The sequence below is a fragment of the Parambassis ranga genome, chromosome 3, assembly GCF_900634625.1.
Source record: "Parambassis ranga chromosome 3, fParRan2.1, whole genome shotgun sequence".
In the NCBI taxonomy this organism is placed as follows: domain Eukaryota; kingdom Metazoa; phylum Chordata; class Actinopteri; family Ambassidae; genus Parambassis; species Parambassis ranga.
In genome coordinates, this window is record NC_041024.1 from 16,073,636 (window position 1) to 16,101,530 (window position 27,895).

Consider the following 27,895-nt stretch of genomic DNA (forward strand, 5'->3'; position numbering starts at 1 on the left):
TGGCTAGTCGTCCCTTTGCTTTGAGTATGTAAGTCTATTCTTTTCTATAGAAATAAAAATCACTCACTCAACAATACATATTATCAGATGAAATTAATGTAATCAATGCCTTTCGTGGCAGGGATGTGAAGGTAACAGGGAGGTAACTGCAGATTTGTCCTTTTAAAGCTCACCTGGTGAACGTCTTACCCTTTAACCCCTGTCACTACATGATTCCAGTGTACTTATATGCTAATCAATAAGGGCAAAATGCAAAAACTTAATCCTTTAAAGAAGAGTTCCACCAGTAACTAATAAAAGAAAGGTGTGTTTATATGTTAGATTTATTTGTTAAATACTGTTGGTTTACTTCCTGTCCAGTCTGATTACTAACGCCTTTGTTTACAGAAACTGCTTTAAACCAACACAGAGAAAGCAGGAGAGGCCAGCCATGAAGATAAAGAGATGATAGCATGGAGCATGGTGAGGTGGTGAGGGGGAGGAATACATAGATGGGGAGTGTCTCCAAAAAAATGGTGTGAAAATTGAAAATGGGGGGCAGTAAATGGCAGATAGGTGAGTGAATGGAGGCAGTTAAAGCCACTCTCTTTCTGATTGGCTTAGGCTCTCTGCAGAGACATGCATTGAGAGATGAGATGAATGGTGAATTTAATTTAAAAACCTTCAGGGAGTGGAGAGGGATAGAAAATGTTTGAGAGACAGTGAGTGACAGAAAGGGAGAGACAGAGGGTTATGGCTAAGCCACTGGTAAATCTAATCTGATGGACATTATGAGGTGAGGGGGGAGAGAAAGGGAGAGGGGGGGAGGCAGACAGAGAGCCAATGAAGTGAGTAATGGAGGCAAGTACAGTACAGCAGGTACTCTCTTCCACAGGTGTCATTACTCCACCAGCCATTCAGGCTCAGACACACAATGTGCTTGTAGATCTCTCTCTTTTATAGCACATTGTGTTTCTGAGACCTGCTAACCTTGAAGAAATTTTTATGAATACTACTACCATTAAATTAGGGGACGGCCCGCGGCAATATGAATGTTGTGCATCCTTAAATGGAAACTTGCCAATTGTAGGCCAGTTCTGTACCATCAGAATATGGACAGGAGGGTGCCGATGTTAAAAAGAAAACTTTTGCATGACTCTGTTTTCGTTCAACTTTCTAGTCTTTAGACAAGTCCCTCTTCTCAACAGCAAAGTACCAAGAGCTGATCTCAACAAAAGCCAAGAGATATCGAGACATGCAGCTTCCGATTGTCCATGTGTACAGCATAATGTGCTTTGTGACTATAGCAACCTAGAAAAGTTTGAGAGTTAGCAAATATCTTATTTTGTTTATGTGACACACACACAGAGAAAGAGAGAGCGAGAGAGAGAGTTTTCTCTCTCACAGGAAATGGTGTCATCGTTTTGGAAAAGCCAAAATTTTGGGATTAACATGGGAAGTGTGTGTGTGTTTGTATGTGTCTATGTGAGAGTGAAAAAATAACCACATTCCAACACACACACACACACTGTGGGCTCACACACTGACACAGTAACACAAAAACAGGGATTACCATGGGAAGTGTGTGTGATGGATATGCATAGAGGGTGATGGATGTTTTGAAAACCCGACTTTACTAAACCAACACACAGCACACATACAGAATCCCATGGCCCTGACATCACTCATCATGATGGAATCTACAGATTACACAGGAGACAGGGGCCAGCAGGGGCCCCCGTCTCCCTCTCTGTCTCTCTCACACAGACAGAACGGAGGGACTATGTGGGATTTATTGCTTTGTATGTCCATAAACTTCACTAAGGCAGACGGCAGAGCAAAGCAAAGTGTCACAGTGTCAAAACACGCTGTCCACAACACTTAGTTTTGCACTTAAAATATTGTGTGTTTTGTTTGCATGTGTGAGTGCAATGGAGTGGAAAACAGGCTCTGAGATTTTCTCAGCATGATATTTTATGGATTGTTTATTAAACTGCGTCGAACCAAAACTAAAAAATGGGACTCATTAGTCACTGCTGACCACAAAGAGAAGCATTAATCATGTTTTCTGGTTTGGTTTTAAAGAATAAAAATAGTATTTAAAACCATTTCAACAGTGACATTATCACACATTGTTGAGCATATCAAAGTGTAATGATACAATGACTGAGGTTGATGAATAAATCAGTATCAGGTGGGATTAAAGGTAAAGAATGAAAGTTAGCTGTAGGTTTTTATGTCTCTGTGTTATTGCCTGCTGAATGACTGTTTATCCATCTCACTGCGACATTCCTCCATCTTCATCGTTAGGTCTATCGTCAAAGGATGATCATCCCCGTGTGTGAGCTTCATGATTTTATAGGCCTGTGAGAACAGCATAATGTGGTAGTTACTGCACACAAAGTAACTGGTTTACAAACATGTGTCTGTTAAGCTTTTCTTCTCTCCTACCTCTCTGAATGTGTTCAAAGCATCTTCAATGTGTTCCAGGTAATGCTGCAGCTTTCCTACTCTCATCAGCTGGATTCCATGAACTGGATGGGGATCAGGGTAGAACCGCCTGTCAGAGACAGACAGGGAAAGAAACAGGGGTGTGGGAAAGATCAAGTATTTTGCTTCAATGGTAAATTGTGTTGAAATGTGTCAGAATTGCAGGATAGACAATTCACGTGGTCCCTGCAAGAATAAAGAGCTGTGCTTCAATGTGCCTGATCAGGGTGAAGTTCATACCTCTAATATCTGACTTTCAAGAATCATCCTCCTCCTGTGCAGCACCTTGACATAAGCTTTAAAGCTGTATGACGCCCCGATAACTGGAGCCCACCTCAGGTAGAGTTTTATATTAAAAGAAGAAGGGAATCACCGGAGGTGCCGTCTCTCCACTCCACACAACATTAAACCACAAAATGACATTCTGAAGTGAAAGTGGATGGGCAGTAAAGAGACTAACCATACACACACACACAGACTGAACAGCAAACTGAATTATCAATAAAAAGACTAAAGCAAATAATGCATTTTATGATTAGTTCAATCAACTTTAAATTTAGATGGAAGCACACACAAAATACTAAACACTGAAGCGTTTGATTGAATTTGTCAGTTTTCTCTCTGTCACTCTGGAGCCTGAGGAGATCCTCTGTCACTCACAGCGGGGAGCCACAGAGCAAGAGTGACGATTAATAAACAGGACTAATAAAATCTGCTCTGCCAGCATCTGAATGCAAGTATGATGCACGTGAGGCTCGGTGGGAAAGACAAATAACAGCAAGAAAAACAGAATACTTAAGCGTCTGCAAGTCTGCATTATGCATGTCTGTTTCAAAACAATGCACCTACTTCAAGTGTGTGTGTTTGTGTGTCTGTGTGCCAAAGCTACTGTATGGCAATTCTGCTCCTTTTATGACTTCCTTTCTGTTCTAGTTTCACTACTTCAACAGCAGTCTACACCATGCATGTGCAGACACACAGTCACACAATACAATGTACATATTCCCCTGATAAAACACACACACACAGAATATGGACACATTAAAATAAAGTCACAATGTACTTGCCAAACACACATAATAAACATTGTGTGAGTGCTCAGTCACCTCTTCTTCACCAAACTTACTACCTGCACTTATTACATACAAGTGAAGCAGGTTGGTTAATGTTATCTGCACAAATGAAGCTAAAAGGAAAAAATCTATATGAAAACTTTGAATGTAAATAATCAGAATGTATTTTTCTTATTGAATAAAAATAATTATGAGATGACTGGATTTGCAAGCACACATGCATGAAAATGGATACACATCAACACTCATTGGCCTTCATACTGTGTTTACACATACATGTTTACATATGCTTTAAAGCGACACACACACACACACACACACACACACACACACACACACACACCCACACACACACTGAACTGGGACATGACTACTTGTATGAAGACAAACACACAGCAGGGATTTTTAGGAAACAGCTTTGTTGTTGGCAAACACTGACATTCTCAAAACACTCATCTACTTTTCCTGTGGTCTCTTTTCTTCTTCATCCCTTTCCTCTAATCTCTCATTCCTTTTCCTTCTTCACATCTTATTTAACCCTGCTCATATCTGTTTACATTTATGCTTTTTATCACGCTAGCTGCAGGGATTAAAGTTGGCGGTGTGGTTCAGCTGGTTCCCTCCTTCAGCTGCAGCTCTCCATTCATTTGTCTCCTTCACCTCTTCTGCACTCTTTAATCTTCCTCTTTATTTCCTGTTCTGCCTTCCTGTTTTCTCTTGATTACACATGCAAAATGTTTTTTTCCACAGTAAGATGGCATTAATATGAGCACTGACAAAGCACAAACCCACATTCTATTAAAATGTGTCTCTCACTGATACACATAGAGCTTTAAGTAAACACAGACATATGCTCAGCAGTATTATGTATGAGCATGCATACACAGATAAGGTCAATATGAATCCACCTCACCTCATATAACCTGCAGTATTTGCCAGATTTCACTTCTCCCCAGAGTAAATGCACCAGAAGAGGGTTTAATGTAGGGTTCAATTCAGCAGTGTAAACAGAAACAGCATCTGATATGAACAGAGCATTACTTGTAATCATTCTGTTACGGATGGAATGCAGTTTTCCATTCTTTGATTCAAAAGGAACATTTGTTTTGTAATTTAAGCTAAATCAAAGTAAATGAACTCATAGCGGTCACAGCCCAAATCATTTCTTTCTACTACAGCTAAATAATTTGTTTTCTCATCGCCCATATGTTCACACCTTCAAGCCTGACTAACCTATTAACTGACAAGCCCACCAATTACAGCTGTGGGTCCTGATCCTTTGGTAAAAATTGAATTATCAAGCTAAAAATTCAAAGACTAGACCAACAACATTAGTCCTCCATGAATAATAGCAAGTTATATTATTGAATTAATTACTAATCCAGCAATTCAGACTGCCATGACATGCAAACACACACATCACATCGCCAGACTCCAATTATATTTCCTCTTTGCATATAGAACCACAAAGCAATTAAACTAATTTCATTAGGTTGCTGTCTCCTGATTTATCACCTAATTTTGTTCGCTGAAGAGAAATACGGCCTTGTTGTTAGCAGCCAGTTAGAAAACCATAGCTCTCGGCTATGAGTAAGTGAGGGGACGAGAGGGAGAAATTAATAGTCGTGGAAAAAAACACAGAATTTCCAGGCAAATGCAGAACTAATGAGGCACTTGTTTGGAACAAAAGATCCACGGCCTGCTGTTTGTGAGAGGGGAACATGGATTATCTCGGTAAGTAGAAACCCGAAGAAGAAAAAACACAGAGGAAAGATTAGCTGTGCGTATTCAGCTTAATTGTACTTTGTTTTCTGTCCAATGCAGCAGTAATTTCTGTTGCACATTTCACAGTTTAGTGAACTCAGAACAAACTTACATCTATTAGTAAGACAAAGAAGGCCTTAAATGAGCTTTAAATAATAGTTTAACTGTTAGGCAAACCTTTAAAGACAAATTCACACACTAACTGCTGCAGTCGCACCATGCAACAACACCGCAGTGAACAATGACACAGGCTACCTCCGAGCACAGCAGCCACAGAGTGATGAATGATCTCACACTCCAACGATTCAGGAGTGATAAGAGTTTTTTCATTATTTTTCTCCAGTAAACTACTTGTCAAACACCGCTTTAAATAAGTAGAAAACACTGGAAACACAGGAGAACCACATAAGAAGTGGCCTGTTTTCCTTTTAACGGTTTATCTACATGTGTTAAGGAAACATACTTTACATTTGTGGTCTGCAGAGACGCACAGAAGGTATTTCACCACATATTACTGCTACACCTTCTTCCCTTTAACTCATCTGCCGCCTCCGTCAGTGATTTGTCTGAAATATTTGTGTCTTTTAAAAGACTGGATTTCATAAGCTTTCAAAAGAAAAAGACTGACATTGTGGGTGCACTTCACTGGTCTACCGAGGCCATCGCCAATGCACAGACCTTATGCAACAGATTTCTTTCTATAACACTGCTGAATGTTTATGCAAAGCGCTGCCCATCCCCAAGGAAAAGTCTTTGCTCGTTTATTCTGAGGGACTAACCAAAAACTGCAACTGAAGGTTTAAAGTTTAAATCTGTTTTGGTCTATCAGTCTCAGTATCTCAGAGTTCTGACAGACTTCATGATTTCAGTGTGCAAGTCACAGAACACACATCCTGCTTATCTGTATGTGTGAAATGTGTGCAGCATCCAATACGCCTGCAGTAGGTGAGCGTGTTTCGCAGGAAAATCCCCCCCTGTTCATCACAAAGTGGAGAGAGAAAGCGAAAAGGACCTGCAGAGAGAGTGTGAAAGAAGAAAGGAATACAGAATGAGGGAAAGGACAGGAGAATGAGAGACAGAGAACTCCTGCAGCTATCTTTCTTCTCTGAAGAGCCCAGAGGAAGATAGAAGATGAATATGGAGGATCCTCCTCCCACTCTTACACTTTTTGCTCCTGAATCTTCTCCCTCCTTTTGTTTTATTCTTTCATCGCCGTATCCCCTCCTCACCGAGATAATGCTAACTGCATTCCCCTTTGCATGCATTTGCTACCTGTTTTTGCTGTTTCCCAAACACTTGTGCTCTTTTCTACTGAACTCCTCATTTTTATGTTACTTATTTCTCTGCCTGTAGTGTTCAACACCCTGCACCTTGCTGCTCATTTGCCTCCTACATACAAACACAATTCAATTTTCAGCTGATGCTGACCTGTCCATCCCCCTTTTCACATCACCATCTCTCTCCTTCTTACTGCTGCTCTGCGTGTTATTTATTTATGGGCTGTTGCTGTTTCTCTCCTGTGGATATGTAGCTGCCGGTGTGTCTGAGAGTGCCGCTCTGCCACTAGAGCTCTGCCCTTCACACAAGATCAATTAGTTCCACTCACATAAAATGTCTGGCTACAATTTGAAGTTTGAGCAAATGCCACAGCAAAAACGGTAGAGGTGTGTAAGAGGTTGAGATCCCAGACCACAAAAGAATTTCGCAACATTATTCATTTCATTCATACTGTTCTTGGTGTGGACAGAATAAAAAGATTAAACTACATGATCACACCCTTTGACTCTTAGCTACCCTAAAAAGTGATAATTTCAGACTCTTTTTCCCATAATTTCTTCTTTTACAAGCTCTTAGTCTGTCCTAAAGGGTTTTATCTGCCCTGTAACAAAGTCCCTTAATGAGGTCAGAGTGTAATCCGTTGCAATATTTCCTCTTACATGATTGCTATGTACTGATTATCTTATGTTATATTTAATTTGAACATGCCTCGTTTCCCTCCTTCTTTTGGCAAACTGTTGATATTACACAGATTGCTCTAAAATATCAAATGTAATATGAGATGACTGTTAAAGCATCAGGACTGAGAAGTAAGTCCAAATCTTTGAAGTAACAATCTACAGAGTGAAGTTATGAAATCCTGTCCCTGTCTAAGGGAGCTGCCCCTCAGATGCACTCTGGATGAATAATTTTCTTCAAATTGTTAAAATCAGGAGGAAGAGAGCTGCTGAACTCAAGTGCACATCCACATTTGAAGGCAGAGAATGTTTTTTTCTGTGTCAAGACTGAGAATATGTAACACACGACTCACCTGTATACTTTAAGAGTCTCTACCCCATATATAAGAGCCTTGTCCCATTGTTCCAGGTGAATAGAGGCATCTAAAGCCATGTCCAGAATTCTCAGCTTGTAGAGATTTTCAATGGGAACTGTGCCTCCATCACCTGATAAGAGTTGATTACAGCTCTCCAACAGTACCTGCCAATCTGGAATGTGAGTTAAGGACAAGCAGCATTTATACCGGCTGTCTAAAAAGCTCCTGAGGGTATTCATGAAAACAACTTATGATAAATGTGCTGATATCATTGTTGTCCCAGCTGTCTGTTGGTAAAGGACCTGGTTTATCAACATGAAACATGAAATCACAGCACCTTGATCCACAATTAACTTAATTACTCAATTAATCATGCTCAACTGCCTCCCAATGCATCAGTTTCATTTGCTCCTTCATTGGCTGTGCTTTGTTGGTAAAATTCTGGCTAACAGAGAGCATTGACTCATTTTTTAAAAAAAATGCATCCTTGTCAGAAATGTGTCACTGACAGTAGAGGATCTAGTGGGTAAAAGGATCCTGGACTCTGCCTTAAGTGCTTCCAGTCTTGGTAAAGCCTCCTTCAGTGGGCGCCATGTTGATTCTTCGCCTGACAGCATGAGTCCATCCTGTACAGAGAAGAATGGGTTCCATTAGCTGTGGTTTCATGTACACATTGGGTCAACTGTCAACATAAGATGTGACTTAATACAGTGTTTATAATTCTGTGTATTCACATTATTTTCTATCTTTGTGTTGCCCAGTTAACCAATGTGTTTAGTTAACTGAGAGTTTGTATTAAACCAAACCTACAGAGGACACAGGAAAATTGATTCCATTTTTACGCTTTTATTTTAATCAGGTTTATATTACCCATCTGTAGTTCCATTTTTAGTATATTTGGACTTCTAAACAAAACAAAAAAAACTAAACAATTTACATAATCTTTATATTTAGATCCTGTTGTTTACATTTCTGTGTGCACAACACACATATGCACACAGAAAAAAAGTACAAACACAAACAGGTTTGACGTCAGTCATTTGTCACCATGACAACTTTGGGTCAAAACCCAGCAGCTTGCCATCATCAGAAGATTAAAGAGAGTGAGAGTAAAAGTAAGTGTGTGTGTGTGTCTGTGATGGAGGCAGAACAAAGGTTGGCAGGATAAAACGAATAGTGTTGTCCCAGAGAATCAACCGAGTACTCTCTCTTACCTTATCTCAAACACACACAGAAGCACACAGAGTTTCTGTGTAGAGTAAAACCACAGTGTCAAATGTGGCATATAGAGACCAAACTCAGAGGCAGAGACAAAAAGACAAGAGGGGTGAGAGAAAGGAAAACAGACAGATGGAAACAGACACCGTGAGATACTGGAGGAGGAAGATGGAGTGAATTAAGATGGATGAGGAAGAAAACTGCAGCTGAAAGACAAGATAATTTTTCTCATTTTTCAGGAGGTGGTCAGAAGAGAGAGCGACAGGGTGTGAGGAGGTGGAGCGTGACAAGAGTGACAGAGAGGAAGAGGAGGACAGCAGGAGATAAGACAGACTGTGAGGGTGAAGGACGAAAAAGCTCAAGAGGACAGGACAGGGTACAGTCAAACATGTCATGCACCGATACACTGTCTAAGCCAACAGCAGCATGGGTGGGAAGTCTGTGTGTGTGTGTATGAGCGAGGGTGGGAGGAGAACGACAGAGTCTGGAGAGAAATTTGATTTGGTTTACATTAGTTTACAAGTGCAAAATCCTCTCACAGAAAAAAAAATACAAGAGTGAGAATCTGAATCTTAATGTGTCCATATTGGCCATCACCGTTTGTGAGATAGAGTCTGTCTATCTAATTAGAATAAAGGCAAAGCAGTGAAGCACCAGTAGAGGTGAGATAGGGGGGCTGTGTAAGCACCCACCTGTCATTTGAAGCTGCTACAACTTAATTATGCATAATTAAAACAAGAAAACCCTCCCACCTCACATACAGTTGACATAAACAACTGAAATAGTTTATATCTGGCTTTAAACACCTTGTATTTTTTTGTAAACTGGAGGTTTTAACATGCCGAATTTTTGATAATTCAGCACTGCTTTTATTTCTCAGACTCGGAGGATGTTGCTTGGACACTGCAATCCACACGCTCGACAGTGCATGACAGAGATGTTACTGTGTCAGTTCAGTGAGACACACCACTGTGTCACTTCCATTGTTTCATCACTGACAAGTTCTCTCTGGGTGAATATCTCTTTACACGTGCAGTATTACATTCACTGTGAAGATAAAGTTTCAGGACAATATCTGTATAATGACAGCCACAGACTTTTCCCACAGCAGCATCACTTGGAAGACTGTCATTGGTCATGTGATGCTGAAATAAGACATTATGTAAGTATTCGACTGATTATTGGTCATAGCTGGATCATTGTGTGTGTACACATAAAGAGGAAAACAGCAGGTAGCTGCTGAGTCTGTCTGACCTTGTCATGAGAGTCACATCGCTGGCAGTGGCAGGTAAAATGGTACTGGTCCTCCAACTGTCTCCTGCGATCTTCAGTCAGTGACAGTGTCTCAATGTAACTTATAGTGAGCTAAGATGAAAAAAACATGTTTAAAGTTGACTGTGACGTTTTTAAATACATTACAAAGGTATACAATTTTTGAGCATGTTTATGTGCTTCAATATAGATGTACTACACATTAGTGTAGAATTTACCAGTATTAGAAAGCAGAGGAAAGTGAGGCTGTAGGAGTAATGTATGTTTGTGTCTTAGCCCAGGTGGTGTGGCTGCATCTCATTACAAGGTGTGATGAAGTATAGAGAAATAGAGAAAACACTAGTGTTGCTATTATATTTCCCTTGACTGCACAATTTAATCATCCATTAATAGCATTTAGGTTATTGTACATCCATCGAAATATGCAGTTACACATAGGATATTATTGATTCAATCACAGATGTGGTTCTAAGTTTCTCATTGTTCAAAACAGCCTAAGGCGTCGGCTCCTCCATCAATAACTGTCAAGGTTTCACCAGAAAATGTGGACATGGAGGAGAACTGACAACACCAGCACCAAATAAAAAACACATTCAACAATGTTACTCATAAAGCAGCTGAATATAAAAACAGGCATCAATAAATCATCAATAAAAACATATTCCACACTGTTGTTGCTGTAAGGTTGCAGAGTGAATGCAATTTCTTCCACATACCTCCTCTTCAGGGTTGACATCCCGAACAGCTCTGAGCTGCAGCTTTGTTCCCTCAAACACCATCACACAGTTTGGCCTACAGTCATGGTTTAACAGAGATAAACTGAGAGAGAGAGAGAGAGAGAGGAGGAAATTTTTCACAGGAAAATCTGATGTGCATGTATTTGTATGGGTCTCCCTAAACAAATCTGTGCGGCCTTACCTTGAAACATACCCACATTCACAAAACAACATTAATCATACGATAGAACACACAAGAATGATCTCATTCTGCTACAGGTCAAGCTGTTTTGGGGTTGCAGTACTGACTGAAGCTGTAACCTGTGCCAACACATCCACTCAGCTCTTCAGTAGGCGTTAAAAAGTGGATTGTAAACTCTGTTGTGTACTGCTATACACTACTGCAAGGACAGTGTTCACGGCTGAGTGAGTGCAGGGGAGATGTTTCAATCTAGCAGCCCTGAGACCTGCGATCTGTCATCAATTCACTAAATCTGACCACTTGATACGACACATTTTGCTGTCTGGGAAAATGTCGATATGATATGTATTATAGCCTCAGGTGTTGAGAGTGAATATATCTGTGGTTTGCAGAAACGTTCAATGAACACATTTTATCCTGGCGACTGGGTTGTTGACACATTTCCCTCAAGATTAGTATCTGTATATCAGCTAGTTTAGTGTGACAAAAGTCACACTGAGGGACAGTCAGAGCCTTTTATCCAAGGTGCTGCTGAAGGACTAAATAATGTGACTACTGCATGTTTCAGATTGAGCTCTAAAATATACAAGTTACACAGATACACATAATTCCCTGCACAGTGTGACAAAATGAGTCCTCTGCTTCTGTCATAACAAATGTCACTCTTTATTTCTTTCTGCTGCTCTATCTTCCTCTCTGTCAGGCACAAACACACACACATCACAAAGCAAAGGGTACTACTCCACTTCTGTCACAACAAAGGCTCGTCTCAGTTCCTAAATTTATTACAGATACGTCTTTCTATTCATCCACTCACAAATATATTTTGACAACAGTGTCCCCATCACGATGATGTTAACAAACGTAGGATCGATTATTTATATTTCACACACTCATAATGACACTAATTTGAACGCGTCAGTGAAGACTTTCCAATATGGCTGACACTGCCGGGGCAGGCTGAGATGATGTCATTCAGCAAGTGCACAGTAATGCAGGCAAGTCCTGGTGACTCTAGATAAAGTATTTATTTAACCCTGATGGCACTAATGAGTAATAATTCACTGCAATTACACACATTTGATGAGTAATGAGGGATGTCTGTGCAATGCAAACACTCACTAGTTATTGAGAAACCTCGCAATTTCCCCCTGGGATTAATAAAGTATTAGTGATTCTGATTAAGTACTAATACAGTCAACAGGAGGTAAAATGATAATGAAAGTGAAGCAGCTTTAACATGATCAAGTAGGAGCATGCTTACGGTCTCTGTAAGATCAACAAACTAGTTCAATGTGTCAAGCTGTTTCTTATCTCATGTATTCTACAGTATGAATGAACTGAACGACTCAAAACAAAAATGGATAGTGTCAAATTCCACAGAAGTCTTAATTGCATGCTGAGAATGTAATTGTGCATGTTGATGTTGAATGTTTTAAAAAAAGATGCTATAAGTCCTCACTGACCCGTAAAAAGTCATTTACTGTCACGGCACACTCGGCTGGGAAAAAATACTGAAGAGGTTAGTCTGTTTTTATGACCCCCCTCCATTACTGCTGCGCTCGTTTATCATATACAGCAACACAATGGGTGCAAAAGAGTGTGTGCGTGTCTTTGTAAAACCATCAGTAACCCCCCTGGCTTTTGTTCTTCAGAGAAGAAGTTGCAGGTTGAATATCAACTAGAAATCAAGCCCTCCACACGATGCTTTTATCTGATGGAGAGCACCTCATTAGCATACTAATTAGATTAATTAACTAAACCACGTCTCACATTAAGAGTATCTATTCTCACTAACTGGAAGCCACTGTTGCTGTAAATAGCATGGTGGAGAGAAATTCATGTGTGGATGTACAGGCTGAATAGGGCTGTTATTGTTAACTTCAGCTGACAGTCAATGAGAGAAAGGGCTGAATACTGTCAACTCTGCATCTTTATTTCTTACTTACTGATTCCTGTGAGTGTTACCATGTGTGTTTTACTACAGTGGGGGTGCAGTGCCACTACAAAATAAACTTAAGCAATGCAAACAATGTGTGTTGTCTGTCCAACCTGTGTACAACCTACATTTGGTCACAACAACTTTGAAGCTGTACCAGCCTGAGAACCCAAAAGGACCCTCAACATACAGCCCATCTCAAGACACATGGTGCATCCGTGTTGGGTGATTTTTCTTCAAGAGAATAAAACAGACTTTACAAACATAGCTGAGTCTCAATGGCTAAGGAACAAAGAAGAATCAGCTGCAGCTGAATTGTGTCTGTAATCTTCTCACTCTCAACACCAGCGTCTTCCTCGCACAGGGAGCACATTGTAGCATTATCTGATATTATCTACACCGCTAACACAATGTGAAACTGCCCCTCTGTTCACCTCTAAATTTCTTTCCCACTTGAGTCTGAGTCCCTGTCACCTGAGGAGCCAAAAAAGAAATGAGGAGTGTGTGAGTATGAGGAGAAATGAATACGAATTTAACCAAATGAGACATCAATGCTATGAGGCAGACAGTTTTAAGCAATGTTCTAGCATATGTTATACTGTCAATGTTAATTAAAACATTTCATGCTGCTTTTTTCTGCAAAGAATACGATTGTGCCACATATCTCCTCAAGATGCATTTTAGGAATTGAGACATCCTTTAAGATCGATTTTCAGGTCACAGGCAGGAAAACGGAGGTGAGAGGAGATGGCACAAAATAGAGAAATAAGAGAAGCCCCAACTCCCAGGTCTTTGTGTCATATTGTCAGGTAATCTCTTCTTTCTATTTTTATTACCACTGTGAGGATTTAGTTACAGATACACAGGGGTTTTACATTACTCTGACATAATATAAGGTACATGATGATGGTACAAAAAGTCTGTGATTTGACATCTAGAATCCAATTAGCATTAAAAATAGAGAAGGACTGAGACACAAAAGGGATGAGTGCAGCTGAAAGGAGACCAGAAGTCAGGTAATGAAAGATTTTTTTAAAGCAACAGAGATCGTAAAAGGAACAGAATGTGACATGATAAAAAGAAGTGTAGCCAGAGTAATCCCCCTTTCTACAGCAAACCCACGGTTGCTAGGCAACCCAAAATATGAATAGGCATCCTGTGAACGGGCCCATCATTTATGGATGAGTTACAACACAAAACGCACACAGACACACATGGTTTGGCTGAGCTTTGGTAAAGCCGCTGTGACCATCTGACATCTCAACACCAGCCAGATAAACTGGCTGAGATACCTGCAGTGTGTGTGTGTGTGTGTGTGTGTGTGTGGTAACACTAACAACGTGTACAACAACAGGCCAAATCCCACCCATTCACCCAGGACTCAATACAGGGATCACAGTGCAGGTCGTCTAGCTGTGTAGGTGTGTGTGTGTCTTTCACTACCACACTCCACACAACACTTCACTTCATCAATCTCACATCAGTTGGAGTCAAATGCGTTCCTCTGTGCATCCAGGCTTTTTCCGCTCAGTCCTCCCAAAACAGCCGTATAATATTCTGTCAACATTAATTTTCAAGTTTTTGCTTCACAAAAAAAAAATCCCTTTCTCCATTTCCCTGTTCTTCAAAGAACTGTCAGGAAAACAGCGAGGAAAGTAGGAAGCGGGGCTTTGAAAGTGAGCGGGTGAAGAATGGGTGGGGCTGGTTGGGGTGCGGTGGCAGAAGGTAACTCCGAGCTGCATTTAAATGTTTTTTTCTACAAGTATAAGACTTGTGAGTTTGTGAGCTAGATTAAAATTAATGATGCTTTTTAGATGTGTTCATGTCTCATAGTTTTACTGCATGTGTGCGTTATGTTACCTTGGATACAGCCCAACTCCAATCTCTTGCAGCTCTCCGTCACTGATGGTAAAACAATTACATGTCACCTAAAGGAGAGAGAGGATTCAAAGTGGAGACACAAGTGAGTGATTATTTGTTCAGTTGCTTTAGGGAACCAACAATACCTTTTATCACATGCTCACATTTTTACATATCTTTGGCACCTGCAAATCCCCCGTAGTAATACTGCCTGGTTATTTCGGAGAAAAATTCTTTCTTTAAAAGAAATGTAAACACTTTTTGACATAAAAGTCTTCCCATCTTTCAGTGATCATGTACAATGACATTTAATGGGGTGAACATGAAGTGTTTTTTGTTTTCCCAAGGAGCCCATGAAAAGGAGAAAATAAAAGAAGAAATGTTGTTAAAATAAAGACAGCATTCTGAATACCAAAGATAGTAACAACAAACAAAATACAATAAATAATCTCTCAGGAATTGACCTGCTGAAAGCTGTTAAGAAATGAATGCCATGATACACGGTAACTTCAACAACAATCTCTAAAAGGTTAATACTGACACTGAGATGATCATCAACCAGCATTAATAATTCTGAATAGATATTTATGGTAATGAATCATCCAACACAAGCTGCATTCAGTCCTGCAATTCCCAAAGCCTTAGTTGTGCAATAAATGTTTGCACGCTAGTCAACACAGTAAATACTGTGTTATGTTAACATGTGCTCATAGATAACGCTGACATGCTAATGTTAGCATTAGGTTCGAAACACATGCCTTAAGACTCTGAGTTTGTGTCAGCTTGTGTCGCTAAGTCTTTGTACTGTGAAGCATTATGGAAATTTTGTTTGACATTGGTGGGGATCTAAGATTCCAATGGAATTTAACCCTTCCTGCACCCAATGAGAATCTTTTTTTTTTAGGAGGGGATTAAATTATTAGTGGGGATGTGCCCCCTCCGTCCATGCTAAAACTATGCCCTTGAGTAGAGGCTACACAGATGTGTACAGCTCCCCAACAAGCCCATAGTGCATCACTCCTGGGTGATGATGCTGTTTGTAGGTTGAATGTTCATTAAATTATGCTTCACCCAGTGTTAATTTTGTTGACAAATCCTTTTTCGTCATAGTTTTCGTTAACGACCTTTTTTTGCTGATAAAAATGAGACGATAACTAAATAAAAACTAATGCACGGTGCCAAAAACGAAGACGAAATGTATTGACACTTTCGTCAACGAATAAAAACGAGACAAAATTATTGATGGAGACGAGATCCAATCAGCAAATTTTGTTTGTGGAAGGGAGGGACGAATCAGGAGACGGCGGCAGAGAGCCAATCAGAAGTGATCTCTCTGCGTAAGGACGTTACCCCGCGATGCTGGAAGAAGGCGTACTCATGCATGGACAACACAGGAGAAGAACAGACACACGGACACGTTTGATGTCGACAAACAAGACGGTTTGCAAACCGTGTGGAGCGACTATCAGCGGTAAAAACACAATAAACGTGAAGCGACATTTGCAGACGAGTCATCTTAACTTCCGCTCAAAGATACATGTGACAAAATCTATAAATTAAGACACCGCTGCTGATGGTTTTACAGCATGCGCACTGTTTCTAGTATTTTCCTGTAGTAGTAGTAGTATTAATGAAGAAGGTCATGACTGAACAGCGTATTCAGGGAGAGCAGCTCACTGTTCACTGGTTCTTTTGTGAAAAGGTCATAGCAATTAAATAAAGAGGTGTTTGTTTCAAACAACAAAAGTTAAAGCTGTGCCTGTTTTTATTGCACTTCAAACCTTAATTATTTCATGAAAAAATATATATCAGAATTTTAGTCGACTAAATCCACGGCAGATTTAGTCGACTAAAATTCTATGATATTTAGTCGACTAAAACTAGACTAAAAGTTAAAAAATGTTGATGACTAAAATGTGACTAAAATCAAATGACGTTTTAGTCACAAGACTAAAATAAAAACTAAATCAGAAATTGCTGCCAAAATTAACACTGGCTTCACCATGAAGAAGCTCCGGCTTCTCTTTGTACAATTATCACAATGTGTCTGTGGATATGTAGACTGTACTTTTACATATAAACTGTCAAGTGTGGTTTGCATGATTTAAAGGACACATCAGGAACAAATTAAACAGTCAAAGCTTTCAGGGGACAGAGGTTACAATACAAACTATGGAGAGAAATGGTTTATTTCTATCAAAACTAACAGAGCTGGAAAGACTAGCTAGAATGCCTGGAAATGTTGTTTAAAAAAGGAGGACAGAGATGCAGACATTAAAATATAAAGAAGCAAAAGAAAGAAAATAAACAGACAAAGCAAAGAGGGAGGGTGAGATTTGATTTGATTTTCAAAGCAGAACTCATCAGATTCATTCAATTTGAATCTAAAATTGTCATCAACATCAGAAGAGTGAGATATCATGGGAAATGAGGGTTATTACTGATGTTATTCACCACAACATGTATAATCATTGTCAAATCTTCCTCTCTCTTCTTCACACAAACACATACGAACTATTCCTTCTTAATCTCACACACACACACACACACTTCATTGTTATTCAGCTGCCCTCACAGACATTCATCATCTGTGCCATAAACCATGCATTACGCTGGGGGGCACAGATGCATCATATAGTACAGCCATATGTTATATATGAATTACAATATATCAAAATAGAAGTGCAGTTAAGTGCTTTCATTTTCATTTGATGTAGTAGATTGCACTCATGACAGAAACACACAGATGATAAGACAAGTTCAGGGAGCAGTACTTCCTTATTTTAGGTATGAATTTGGAGCAAGAATATCTTGGAAGCAGCACAATGACAAGCAGCAAATGAGTGTGTGGTGAATGCTGGAGCGCCTCACTGGTGTTTCAGGAGACACAAGTAAGTCCTTTACTAATTAAGCTATGACACCTGATGTTTGAGGACATGAGAGCTTTTTTGCAAGCAAATGTACTTAACAGCCTCATCAGAAATAAAACTAGATATATATAGCGGATATGAGGCCACAGCTACAGGTTCAGGTCTGTATTTTAACACTTTATTACTAATTTAATAAACCCTTAAATATAAAGAAAGGAAAGGTGCAAAGGCAAGATTCAACAACTTGGGTTTGGTTTTTGGGAGAGAGAGACAGAAAGAGAGAGAGAGCTCCAAATATCTTTGTAATATCTTTTTCCATGACATGTGTGTGGAAAAGTATATTTGACCCCTGCAAAGATTTCACCTTATTAGGAAAAGGCAGCCCTGGTTAGTGACAGCACAGATGCAGGGAACATTTAAACAAACTGTGTTGGGGCGCTCACCTGGGCATAGATCTCTTTCCCTCTCATAAACACACCATCTCTGACTCTAGGGACCGAAATCAATCTAGCAGAACATCCACAACATCCATCTGCAGAGTCGGTTAGGGGATGCCTTTGCATCCTAAATTTAAACACACACACACTGCCGTATGTCTGATAGACAAAAAATGTATGTTTTCTCTTCTTTCTCACAGTTCTCTCTGTGCTTTGTTCAGTCTGTCTTCAAGTATAATGTTGAATATTGTAAGAGCAAGTGTTTCTGTAGCTTCAGTTTGTGTCCTTGTGTGAATGAGTGCTATAAAAATCTGCTGACTGGGGTTATCATACAGCTGCTAGATTGGAAGACAGACTTGCTGCAGATGGAAAACATAGAACCCTACGAGTATTATTTTGAATGTCTTGACCCAAACATGATCTCTTGCTTAACCAACCAAGTGATGGCTAAAAGCCAACAATGGAAAATAAATGTAGACCTTTGTTTGTCCTAAAATGCACAATAAACAATAAGTGATGCTCCACTGTTAGTTCACTATAGTAAAGTAAGCTTTAAAACGGAATATTTCCAGAAACGTCCTGTTGTATGATGCCACAGAGTCAGTGTGTACAAAACTGGCAGTGGCAGATTTGTAATAATTTAATCATTATTTGCAGCTTAATATACCTGCATGATGGTTTTTCAACTGAACAAGCTTAAATTTGCATTTGAAGAGAGACAGCACATGACATACGTCCGTAGCTGTCCATCAGTAACTATGGTGACGGCTGATTCACAATAAGAGATGATGAGAGTCTTCTAACGTTAACCTGTTTATTTATATCCTCCCTGTTGATAAGGAGGGCCCTCTGCAGCTCTGGGTGAGGGTTCATGAGGTGAAGTGTTAGTGAGGAGGCACAAGTTTGCGAGTTGTCAGTGCTGACAGAGCTACTTTCATCAGCCTTTACTGAATACATTTCACAAAACAAAATAAAAGAGGCTTAAAGAAAATTTACAGGATTATTTAGATACTGCTGTATCCAAATTGCACAATTACTGCAGCATGTCAGTTTTTGCTGCATTACTACCACAGATACAAAAGCAGAAATTTAGTCTTTCCCAAAAATGGTACCCCATATTCATTAATTTGTTTTCTCATTTATTTTTCTACCTGTCAGATGCTATATTTCTGCTGATTAGATTTGGATGCAGAGATAGAGGCAAAGACAGATGAGTGAGAGAAGGGTGTGAAGGGAAGCTTGTGATGTGGAAAATGAAAAATGAGATCAAAGATGTTAAGCTCTGTGGGGAGTAAAAACAACAAACTACACTTGCCAATGTTGGACTTCCTGAAGGTACACTCCAGTAGCCTATAGTTCACAATAACAGGTAGAGAAGATGCAACATAGAGAGAGAGGCCTCCAGTAAGAACAACAGTAGATATAGAACCTAAAAAGCTTTGTGTGTTATGTGAAGTTGAGCTTTTAGTTTACTGAATTATTTATCTTATGTGCTTCCATCAGCCACATTTCAATTAGTCAAGCACATGTCTAAGTGCTAAACAAACGTAACTGGACCCCTCCCATCTGAAAGGCCCCCAAAACGTACAAATCCCTCAAGTTAGTTAGAACAATGGGACTGAGGAATGAAGCCAACCCAAGTGCTATAAATGTTTTACTTCCTGGTTTTAAGCTATAGATATTTCAGGGCGTGGCCACCCATAAATCTGTATCACATACAGTTTGTTTTGCCTCAGCAGATGATTCTGTTAATTGTGTCACTAACTCAAATTATTAAAAAGCTTAAAAAGATGTGTGAGAGATTACCGTCTCTGAATCCTCATCACAGTACCAGGAACACTACACCATCCATTAACCTGTACGCTCACAGTGAAGGACTGATCTGTGAATGCCTGCGCAGACATCAGGGATTCACAGGGGGAGGGGCAGATCAAAATGATTCCTTTGACACTTTGGAAACATATACAGAGGGCACAGCTCTAAGTGGGTTTAGGATGGCGGGAAGCCGGAGGTCCTGTCATCTCATACGGAGGCGTTGGGTTGGTTTGCTTTGTCCTGTCATGTTGTTTCAAAAAACTTGTGACTGGATGGTTTATGTCTTTAATGTTGCTGGAATTGGTTCAATTACTGTCACTCTGGGGAAAACTACAAAGGCCATCAGACCCAATCAAAGGGCGCATCTGTGTGTGTTCTGTGCATGTGTGTGCGGACTATTAATGCTTTGATAAAGTATTTATGACCCAATCATGGCTCTTTCATCTCTCAATAGACAGGCAGACAAACACAGACAGAACTTAAAAAAACAAGGCTAAGTTATCTTCTGCCTCAGTTTCATCTACACTACAATCCCAGTCAAAAGTTTGGACACACTTCCATTCACAGTGCACACCACCGAAGAATTCTAAATAAACAAAAGTGCTTCAACAAAGCAACACCTGTTTAAGTCAAATTTACCAACCAGTACTTTGAACATTCAAATCTCACATTTTGACTGCGGCCAAGCAGCGCTCTCTCTTATTTCTCTCTCATATGATGGTTTTTCAACTGAACAAGCTTAAATTTGCATTTGAAGAGAGACAGCACATGACATACGTCCGTAGCTGTCCATCAGTAACTATGGTGACGGCTGATTCACAATAAGAGATGATGAGAGTCTTCTAACGTTAACCTGTTTATTTATATCCTCCCTGTTGATAAGGAGGGCCCTCTGCAGCTCTGGGTGAGGGTTCATGAGGTGAAGTGTTAGTGAGGAGGCACAAGTTTGGGAGTTGTCAGTGCTGACAGAGCTACTTTCATCAGCCTTTACTGAATACATTTCACAAAACAAAATAAAAGAGGCTTAAAGAAAATGTTGTGTGTTCTTGGGCAAGACACTTCACCCTAGCCTGTGGCGCGCCTTGCTAGTCATTGTATGACACTGCTTGTGCAGCAGCCGTAACGAATTTCCCTCTGGGGATTAATACAGTATCTAAAATAAAAAAAAAAAAAAAAAAAGATACTGCTGTATCCAAATTGCACAATTACTGCAGCATGTCAGTTTTTGCTGCATTACTACCACAGATACAAAAGTGCTTCAACAAAGCAACACCTGTTTAAGTCAAATTTACCAACCAGTACTTTGAACATTCAAATCTCACATTTTGACTGCGGCCAAGCAGCGCTCTCTCTTATTTTGGTGTCCCTCTGTCACATTTTCTTTGCAGATATTCTGCTACGGAGGCTTGATTCAGGCTCCTGATTGAGACATGTCTGCTGCTTGAACTCTGGGGAAGCATTGCTGTGAAATGGTGATTAATTGGCGATGTCTGAGTCTGGTGACTAATGAGCTTCACTCTAGCAGAGGAAGCTCTTAGGCTTCTTTTCATGGTGGAGTCCTCATGAGAGACAGTTTCTTTACAGTGTTTAGTGAATAGTTTTTAAAAAGCACTTGAATAAACTTTCAGAATTCTTGAAATTGTTCTGAGAGAGCTTTATTTAAAGCAAAAAATAAAGATTCCTCTTAGTTGAGCAGTCGATGAATTGGCCTTATTGCTGTATATCAAGATTACAGGTATATTAGCACAGTATAGGTACGTTTTTGCCATATTCTTTACTCTAAATGTGTGTGCTGAGGAGGATTAGATTATTTCCTTAGGCAGATTCAGTTCATGTTCACATCAAACTGAAGGAATCACTGCAGTCCTAAGCAGTTGATCTCTGTGACAGAGGTTATGTCCTGATGGGATAACCCCTCAGGAGCGGGCAGCTAACTGTCCTGAGTGCAGCAAGAGCAGCAGCAGAGTAAACTGTGTGTATGCTGAAAGCCTGTCAGATGTGCTTGGAGACTGCAGACACAAAGTCCCTGTCGGGAGCTGCAGAATAGACCCACAACATTATTTTATAGCCTGAGGTCTGAGCCACAACACTGAGGATGAGCTCTGTCCGTGTCCAACTCCGCTGCTGACTGGATAGCTGACACTGCAGGTTATATGATTATAATCACAGTGCACTACGCTACACCTGTAGCTCAAACAGCACAACCAATTACTATCTTTAAGTCAAAATACTGGTATGCTTATCCTACCAGCCATCACTCCTGTTGGCTACTTAAAAACTTTTTTTTTTAAAGTACACTGGTCACCTGATAATTAAGGTGCTGAGAGTTGGGCCTGACCACAGTCTGGAAGTGCTTTTGTCCTTTTGTCCATGCAAACAGCTTTAGCTCCCTGAAAATGGACTTTCTGGAAAATCCCTTCCAGAGTAAAGTTACTTTGAAGTGTTCACATGTCAAACTGTTAGCTTTAACATCAGAGTGTACACCATTATCGCCTTTATTTATGTGAGGCAATAAAGTGCTATGGCAGATATATATCCTGTTTTTTGTTAATTAAAAAATTAAAAATTAGTCAGAGAAACAGAGGTCTGGGCCTCCCTCCTTAGACTGCTGCCCTCACAATCTGACCCATCCATCCATCTATCCATTATCTGAACCCGCTCTATCCTGCAGTGCAGGGTCATGGGGCAATCTGTCCCAAATAAGTAGAAAAAAGATTTTTTGTAGTTATTTTGCCTACTGCTCACTTTACTTTTTCCATAAAGACATTAAACTTGTATACGCAAACCATTATCCATATCTCTTATTAAATGTAATGATTTACATTACAGGGACTTTTTCCAAAAGGAAGTCCAGTAGCCACACTGTGACTGTGTAAACTCTAGGAGTCTATTTCTACTTAAACTACAATAAAACCTTAGCAGGGAACAGTGAGAGAGACAGAAAGAGGGAGTTTAGAGACAGCTGAAAATTCAGAGAGAGGTGCATTTTGGGAAACCAGAAAAAAAACCTCTATAGGAGCAACAGTTTTGCAAAGTGTACAGAACAGCAATGATGTAAACAATCACAGATGCAAAGATACTCTATAGATCATATACACCACACTGTACCAGCACACAGAAATCAAATGTCTCTCCCTCACATACACTGTTAGCTCCAGGCTGTGTGTAATCAAAGACGGCCTCGTGCTCTCTAATGACTCATTTCCATCCTGATATCCAGTCACATCTGAGAGGAATAAGAAAAAGAAATCGGCGTGTTTGTGTCAAGTTGGCACATTTTCAGCTGATGAGCTCCTAAGCTTCTGCACCCGTTTATACACACACACACAACTGCTGGTTTTCTTATCACAAGTGTACATGTACATTGCAGCAGATTAAACTGCACTGCATAATGCATTAAATGCTAATGTCTGTCTTTGCTACACTTTTGTGTTACCAAAAAACAGTAAAGCAGTATATAGCAGTACAGTGTGTATGTGTTTAAAATCATCTTCGTTTAAAGAAACACTCTTTTCCTGAGATAAAACCCATGAATCTTTTTTGTCACTTTCTCTTGATGCTCATCTGTGAACATTCTGTATACCACATTGCTAAGTAAAGGTTACATTTAGTTTTATCTGTAATTAGTAAAGGTCACACCACCCCACACCTTGACAAAATATAGATTTTTATGTGTAAAACACATACATGCAAACACATTAACTGGCCCAGTACATTCACATGACCTGAGAAGTCCATGTATTTTCTGTTTCTTTCCACTATCTCCTGCTATTCCCTCGAACTACTGATTCTGGCACAGCAACCACAAAAGAACAGAGACAGAAACAAGAAAGCAGATATAAAACAAGCACAAGAAATTAAAAAAAACCTCTTACACTCTCTCAGACAGTCTGAGGGCAGACTGAATCAGATGAACAGCGGTGGGTAATGATAAAAAGAACAGGTTATTGTTTTCAGAGCAGCATTCTTTGTAGGAAATCGTTTTTTACTGCTTGACTGCTCTGCCACTGTCTGAATCAAAGAGTTTTTCATGGGGGAATAGCAATTCCACCTTCCACTCTGAAGGCAGCTCTGAATGGATTTTTCTCTGTGCATATACTGCACCCATTACTTTCATCTAAAACACCCCTTTTCATTCTTAACCCTTGCTGATTGCAAAGGCAGTCACAAGTCATTGAACATTTATTAATTCCACTCATCAGCCACCATCACTGAAATGCCACAAACAACATTCTCATCTCATGTCCACTTTTAGGTTTAACATGAAGTTCTTGCTGAAAAATTCCGTGGGGACAAAACACTCTGAACACATCTTACAGGAAAGGAACAGAGAGAGACTTTGTGTTGCCATGTGTGTGTCTGTGCACAGAAATTATACCAGGATACAGTGTGTAATATAGCATAACATAACTGCAGGTATTTGAAACACATATTAATTTCTTAATGCGATGCAGCAGTCTAGGTATACAAGACAACATTAATGCCTTCTATTAAGTTTTGAATGCTGACTGTACGAGCCACAACAACACATTTTACACTGGTACAATGCCACACACTGTCAGTGTTGTTCTTTACACCAGCATGTGTGATTGACATGTGTGCCCTCAGGAGACGCTGACACTCCTAAGAAAGAGATGTCACCATTGTGCTGGAATCCCGCCATCGGCTCCACGCGTTACAAAGCAAGCCCCATGGCATACACAAATACTGAGTTAGGACATGCATTTGAGGACAAACATGCTAGATGTTAGCACTGTGATGGTTGCCAAGTAACACAATTCTCCCCTCCTCCATTTTCAATACTGCTTATCCCATCCAGAGTTCCAGGGCATTTGTGCAACTGCTGTTCAGTATTCAGTGAAATGAATTTTCAACAGATCTGTATTTCAGGAATTCTACCAAGTAGATGCACATAAGCACAGATGCCATGGCTTGGTATAACCTCAAGTGCATTGTTAAACTGCACATTATGGTATCAATAATCTTTTACTATGTACACAGCCTAACATATTCTTTTGACACAATTATGACCTAACACTGCATTTGTTATCATTAGAGGTTCTCATCCAGATGATGTTTTTATACATTCTAAATCTTACCTCCTCTATCACTGCCTCACACACGCCCACACTCATAATCCCTGAGGTTGTAAAAGTACAATTATCTCCCACTCCAGGTTGACCATCAGGTCAGGTCAAATGCTACATCCAATTATCTGTGTTTGCCTCTGTGCCTGCACTTATGTGTTTATGTGTGTGTTTCTGGCACGCCTGCATACTTATACATAACAACCACAGCAACAAAGGCATGTGTGTTCCTGCATGTCTAAAGCACAGCCCACTGTACAGGATAATGGCGTTTTTATGGCAGAGATAGTGTTTAATCAATAGCCACCCTAATAATGACTTCTTATATCCGTGCTTAGGAGAGAAAGATGGGGGGCATGTGTGCATAAGTAGTATTTTTCCATGAAGAATTAGGTGGAAAATTGGTCCATTTAGGTGGACTCACAATGAGCTGATTAGCACATTGGAGAGGGGAGACTATTAACATCAAAGTAGACAATGAGGAGGGAAAAGAAGAAGGCAAAGCAACACCAATGATGGTTAATATAGCTGGACACATAATTCACTCTACACTCTTGTTAAAACTCCATCAAATCTTCCCAGACATCGTGACATAATATGTGATGCATGCACAGCCTTGCACTGGAGACAAACATTAGTCAGTATCAACCTGCCTCTCAACAACCCCCAACACCCACCCACCACTTATAAACTGGCATTTGTGTAATAATTAAATAATTTTACTTTTTGTTATTGTAACTTAAGTGATTAATTTAACCTTTATTCTGATTTCTGTGATACATGATTGTGAATTTGTGACCTTTAATTAAATCAACAATAGACAATAAAACAAGGAAAAAAATGCAATGTTACTCAGTCGTTTGACGCTAAGTTGTCTCTCTGTCACACATCCACCTGGTGTAATGTAGCAGGGAATAGCATAATGTAATCTGCTTCTAAATTCAAAATCCTGATTCTTTTACTGATAAACGCCTTGGACCATGTGTGTATGTACAAAACAATATGTTAGTGTACACACACTGATGATAAACTAGTGCCTGGGTCAATGGAAATTACACTCATTCATCTCATACAGTGGAAAAGTATGTGCACACACACACACACACACACACACACACACAGCCAGGTAGAATAAAAAAAATCCTTCAAAACAGCATGCACAGAACAGCCTTGTGAATTTAAAGCTTTAAGCAAAATAAAACTAAATTGAACATTGAACAATGAGGCAGCCATGCAGCAATGGGCAACCTATCCAGGGTTACCTGCCTCTTGTCCACTGACAGCTGGGATAGAGTAGATGGATGGAGTCAAGAAGCTCTGATGTTAAAAACTCATGTAAATGCCCAACCCAGTGGATTTATGTCACAACACAGTGAAAAGTTCACATCACATTTCTAAAATTAAATCTTTAAATATTCTGTCAACTCTCTTATAAACACTGTTACATCAATTTGATTTCAAATCATGATACAGGGCGTGTGGCTGTTTGTTTTCTGTTTTTCAACAAAGTGCCTTTATAATTGTGTAACTAAGAAGCAAAGATACAGTTCATTATTCATTCACCGTGTGTTGTCTATAGAAACATAGCCCTTTTATAATTCATATTATTCAATAATTCATGTATTTATTCCAACTTATTAAATTGCACAGAACAAATACAACAAATAGAACTAACGTCTTACTGATTGTTACCTTGGGAAAAAGAATGACTCAAGTCAGCACGCACGCGCACACACACACACACACACACACACACACACACACACACACACACACACACACACACACACACACACACACACACACACACACACACACACACACACACACACACACACACACACACACACACACACACACACACACACACACACACACACACACACACACACACACACACACACACACACACACACACACACACACACACACACACACACTTGAAGTAGTTAATTAGTGAAACTCCTTGGTTGATATTTTTGTCTCAGGAAGAAACCATGTGCCCCAGAGGCAGAGAAAAGAGGTGGGGAAGACAGAGAATATTACAAAAGAAAGATGAGTAGCAGGAGGGAGAAGGCAACTACTGATGATGAGAGAGAGCAGAGAGGAAATAGATGCAGACCAAGACAAACAGAAAAGGAACAAAAACAAAGGTTATAAAAGAGCATGAAAGAGCTGCAGCATTATTGAGTTTCTGGAATTGAAGTTACAGAATGGGAGATTGGGATTGAATGGCTTAAACAGGACATGTCCCCTCTAAAGGTTTGCATGTTTTATTGTGTTTGTAAGTAACCTAGAAACTGAAGGTACACAATGCTCTCCAAGTGTAATTACATAATAATAAAGTCCTTCACATGGAGCCCTCCACATGATTTATGCTGTACTCATTTGGTGTTCAATGCCCTTTTAGTTCAGCTAACATAAAACAGCTCTGAATGAAAAACTGCACTGCAGCCTCCTCACTCATGGACATGCTTCACCCCAATGTGAAAAGTTTAAATCAGCAATTTAGACTTGTTATAAATTTTCTATTACTGTGTTCCATGTTTGTGGAATTTGATGATAGTGTAGGAAAAAGAAACACACAAACACCTTTTGGCAGACACACAGACAGCTACTGGACTTCTCCATTAGTCATAGCTGACTTTTATCTTCTCTCTCCTTGTGTCTCATCTCTTATCACATTTTCAAATGCCACAAAATTAAGTGTGCATGTGGTCTGGGTTAATTTCCACTCTTGTGACCCCTCAGACCTCCACTTTACAATAACACACATAGGTGCTAATATTGCTGTACATGCACATATGTCAGTACTGTCACTACCTGCAAGGCCATCAAATGTGTATGTGTTGGAAAACCAAA

The 27,895-nt window shown here is 39.8% G+C and overlaps 1 protein-coding gene across 2 annotated transcripts in view; it reads right to left on the reverse strand.

Moving 5' to 3' along the window:
- Positions 1 to 1,982: 1,982 nt before the first annotated feature.
- Positions 1,983 to 27,895, reverse strand: part of smyd3 (SET and MYND domain containing 3) — a 51,619-nt gene continuing 25,706 nt past the window's right edge. Inside the window, exons 6-12 of one of the 2 annotated variants that reach the window (XM_028401944.1) lie at positions 14,825 to 14,892; positions 10,824 to 10,926; positions 10,090 to 10,200; positions 8,156 to 8,243; positions 7,615 to 7,789; positions 2,431 to 2,539; positions 1,983 to 2,343 (exon numbers count right to left, since the gene is read on the reverse strand). In XM_028401944.1, the coding sequence (XP_028257745.1) occupies positions 2,227 to 2,343; positions 2,431 to 2,539; positions 7,615 to 7,789; positions 8,156 to 8,243; positions 10,090 to 10,200; positions 10,824 to 10,926; positions 14,825 to 14,892 (771 nt within the window). In that variant the 3' untranslated portion in view covers positions 1,983 to 2,226. Of the gene's footprint in view, positions 2,344 to 2,430; positions 2,540 to 6,200; positions 6,319 to 7,614; positions 7,790 to 8,155; positions 8,244 to 10,089; positions 10,201 to 10,823; positions 10,927 to 14,824; positions 14,893 to 27,895 lie in introns of those variants that run through there. The other variant, XM_028401945.1, reaches the window with a different exon arrangement.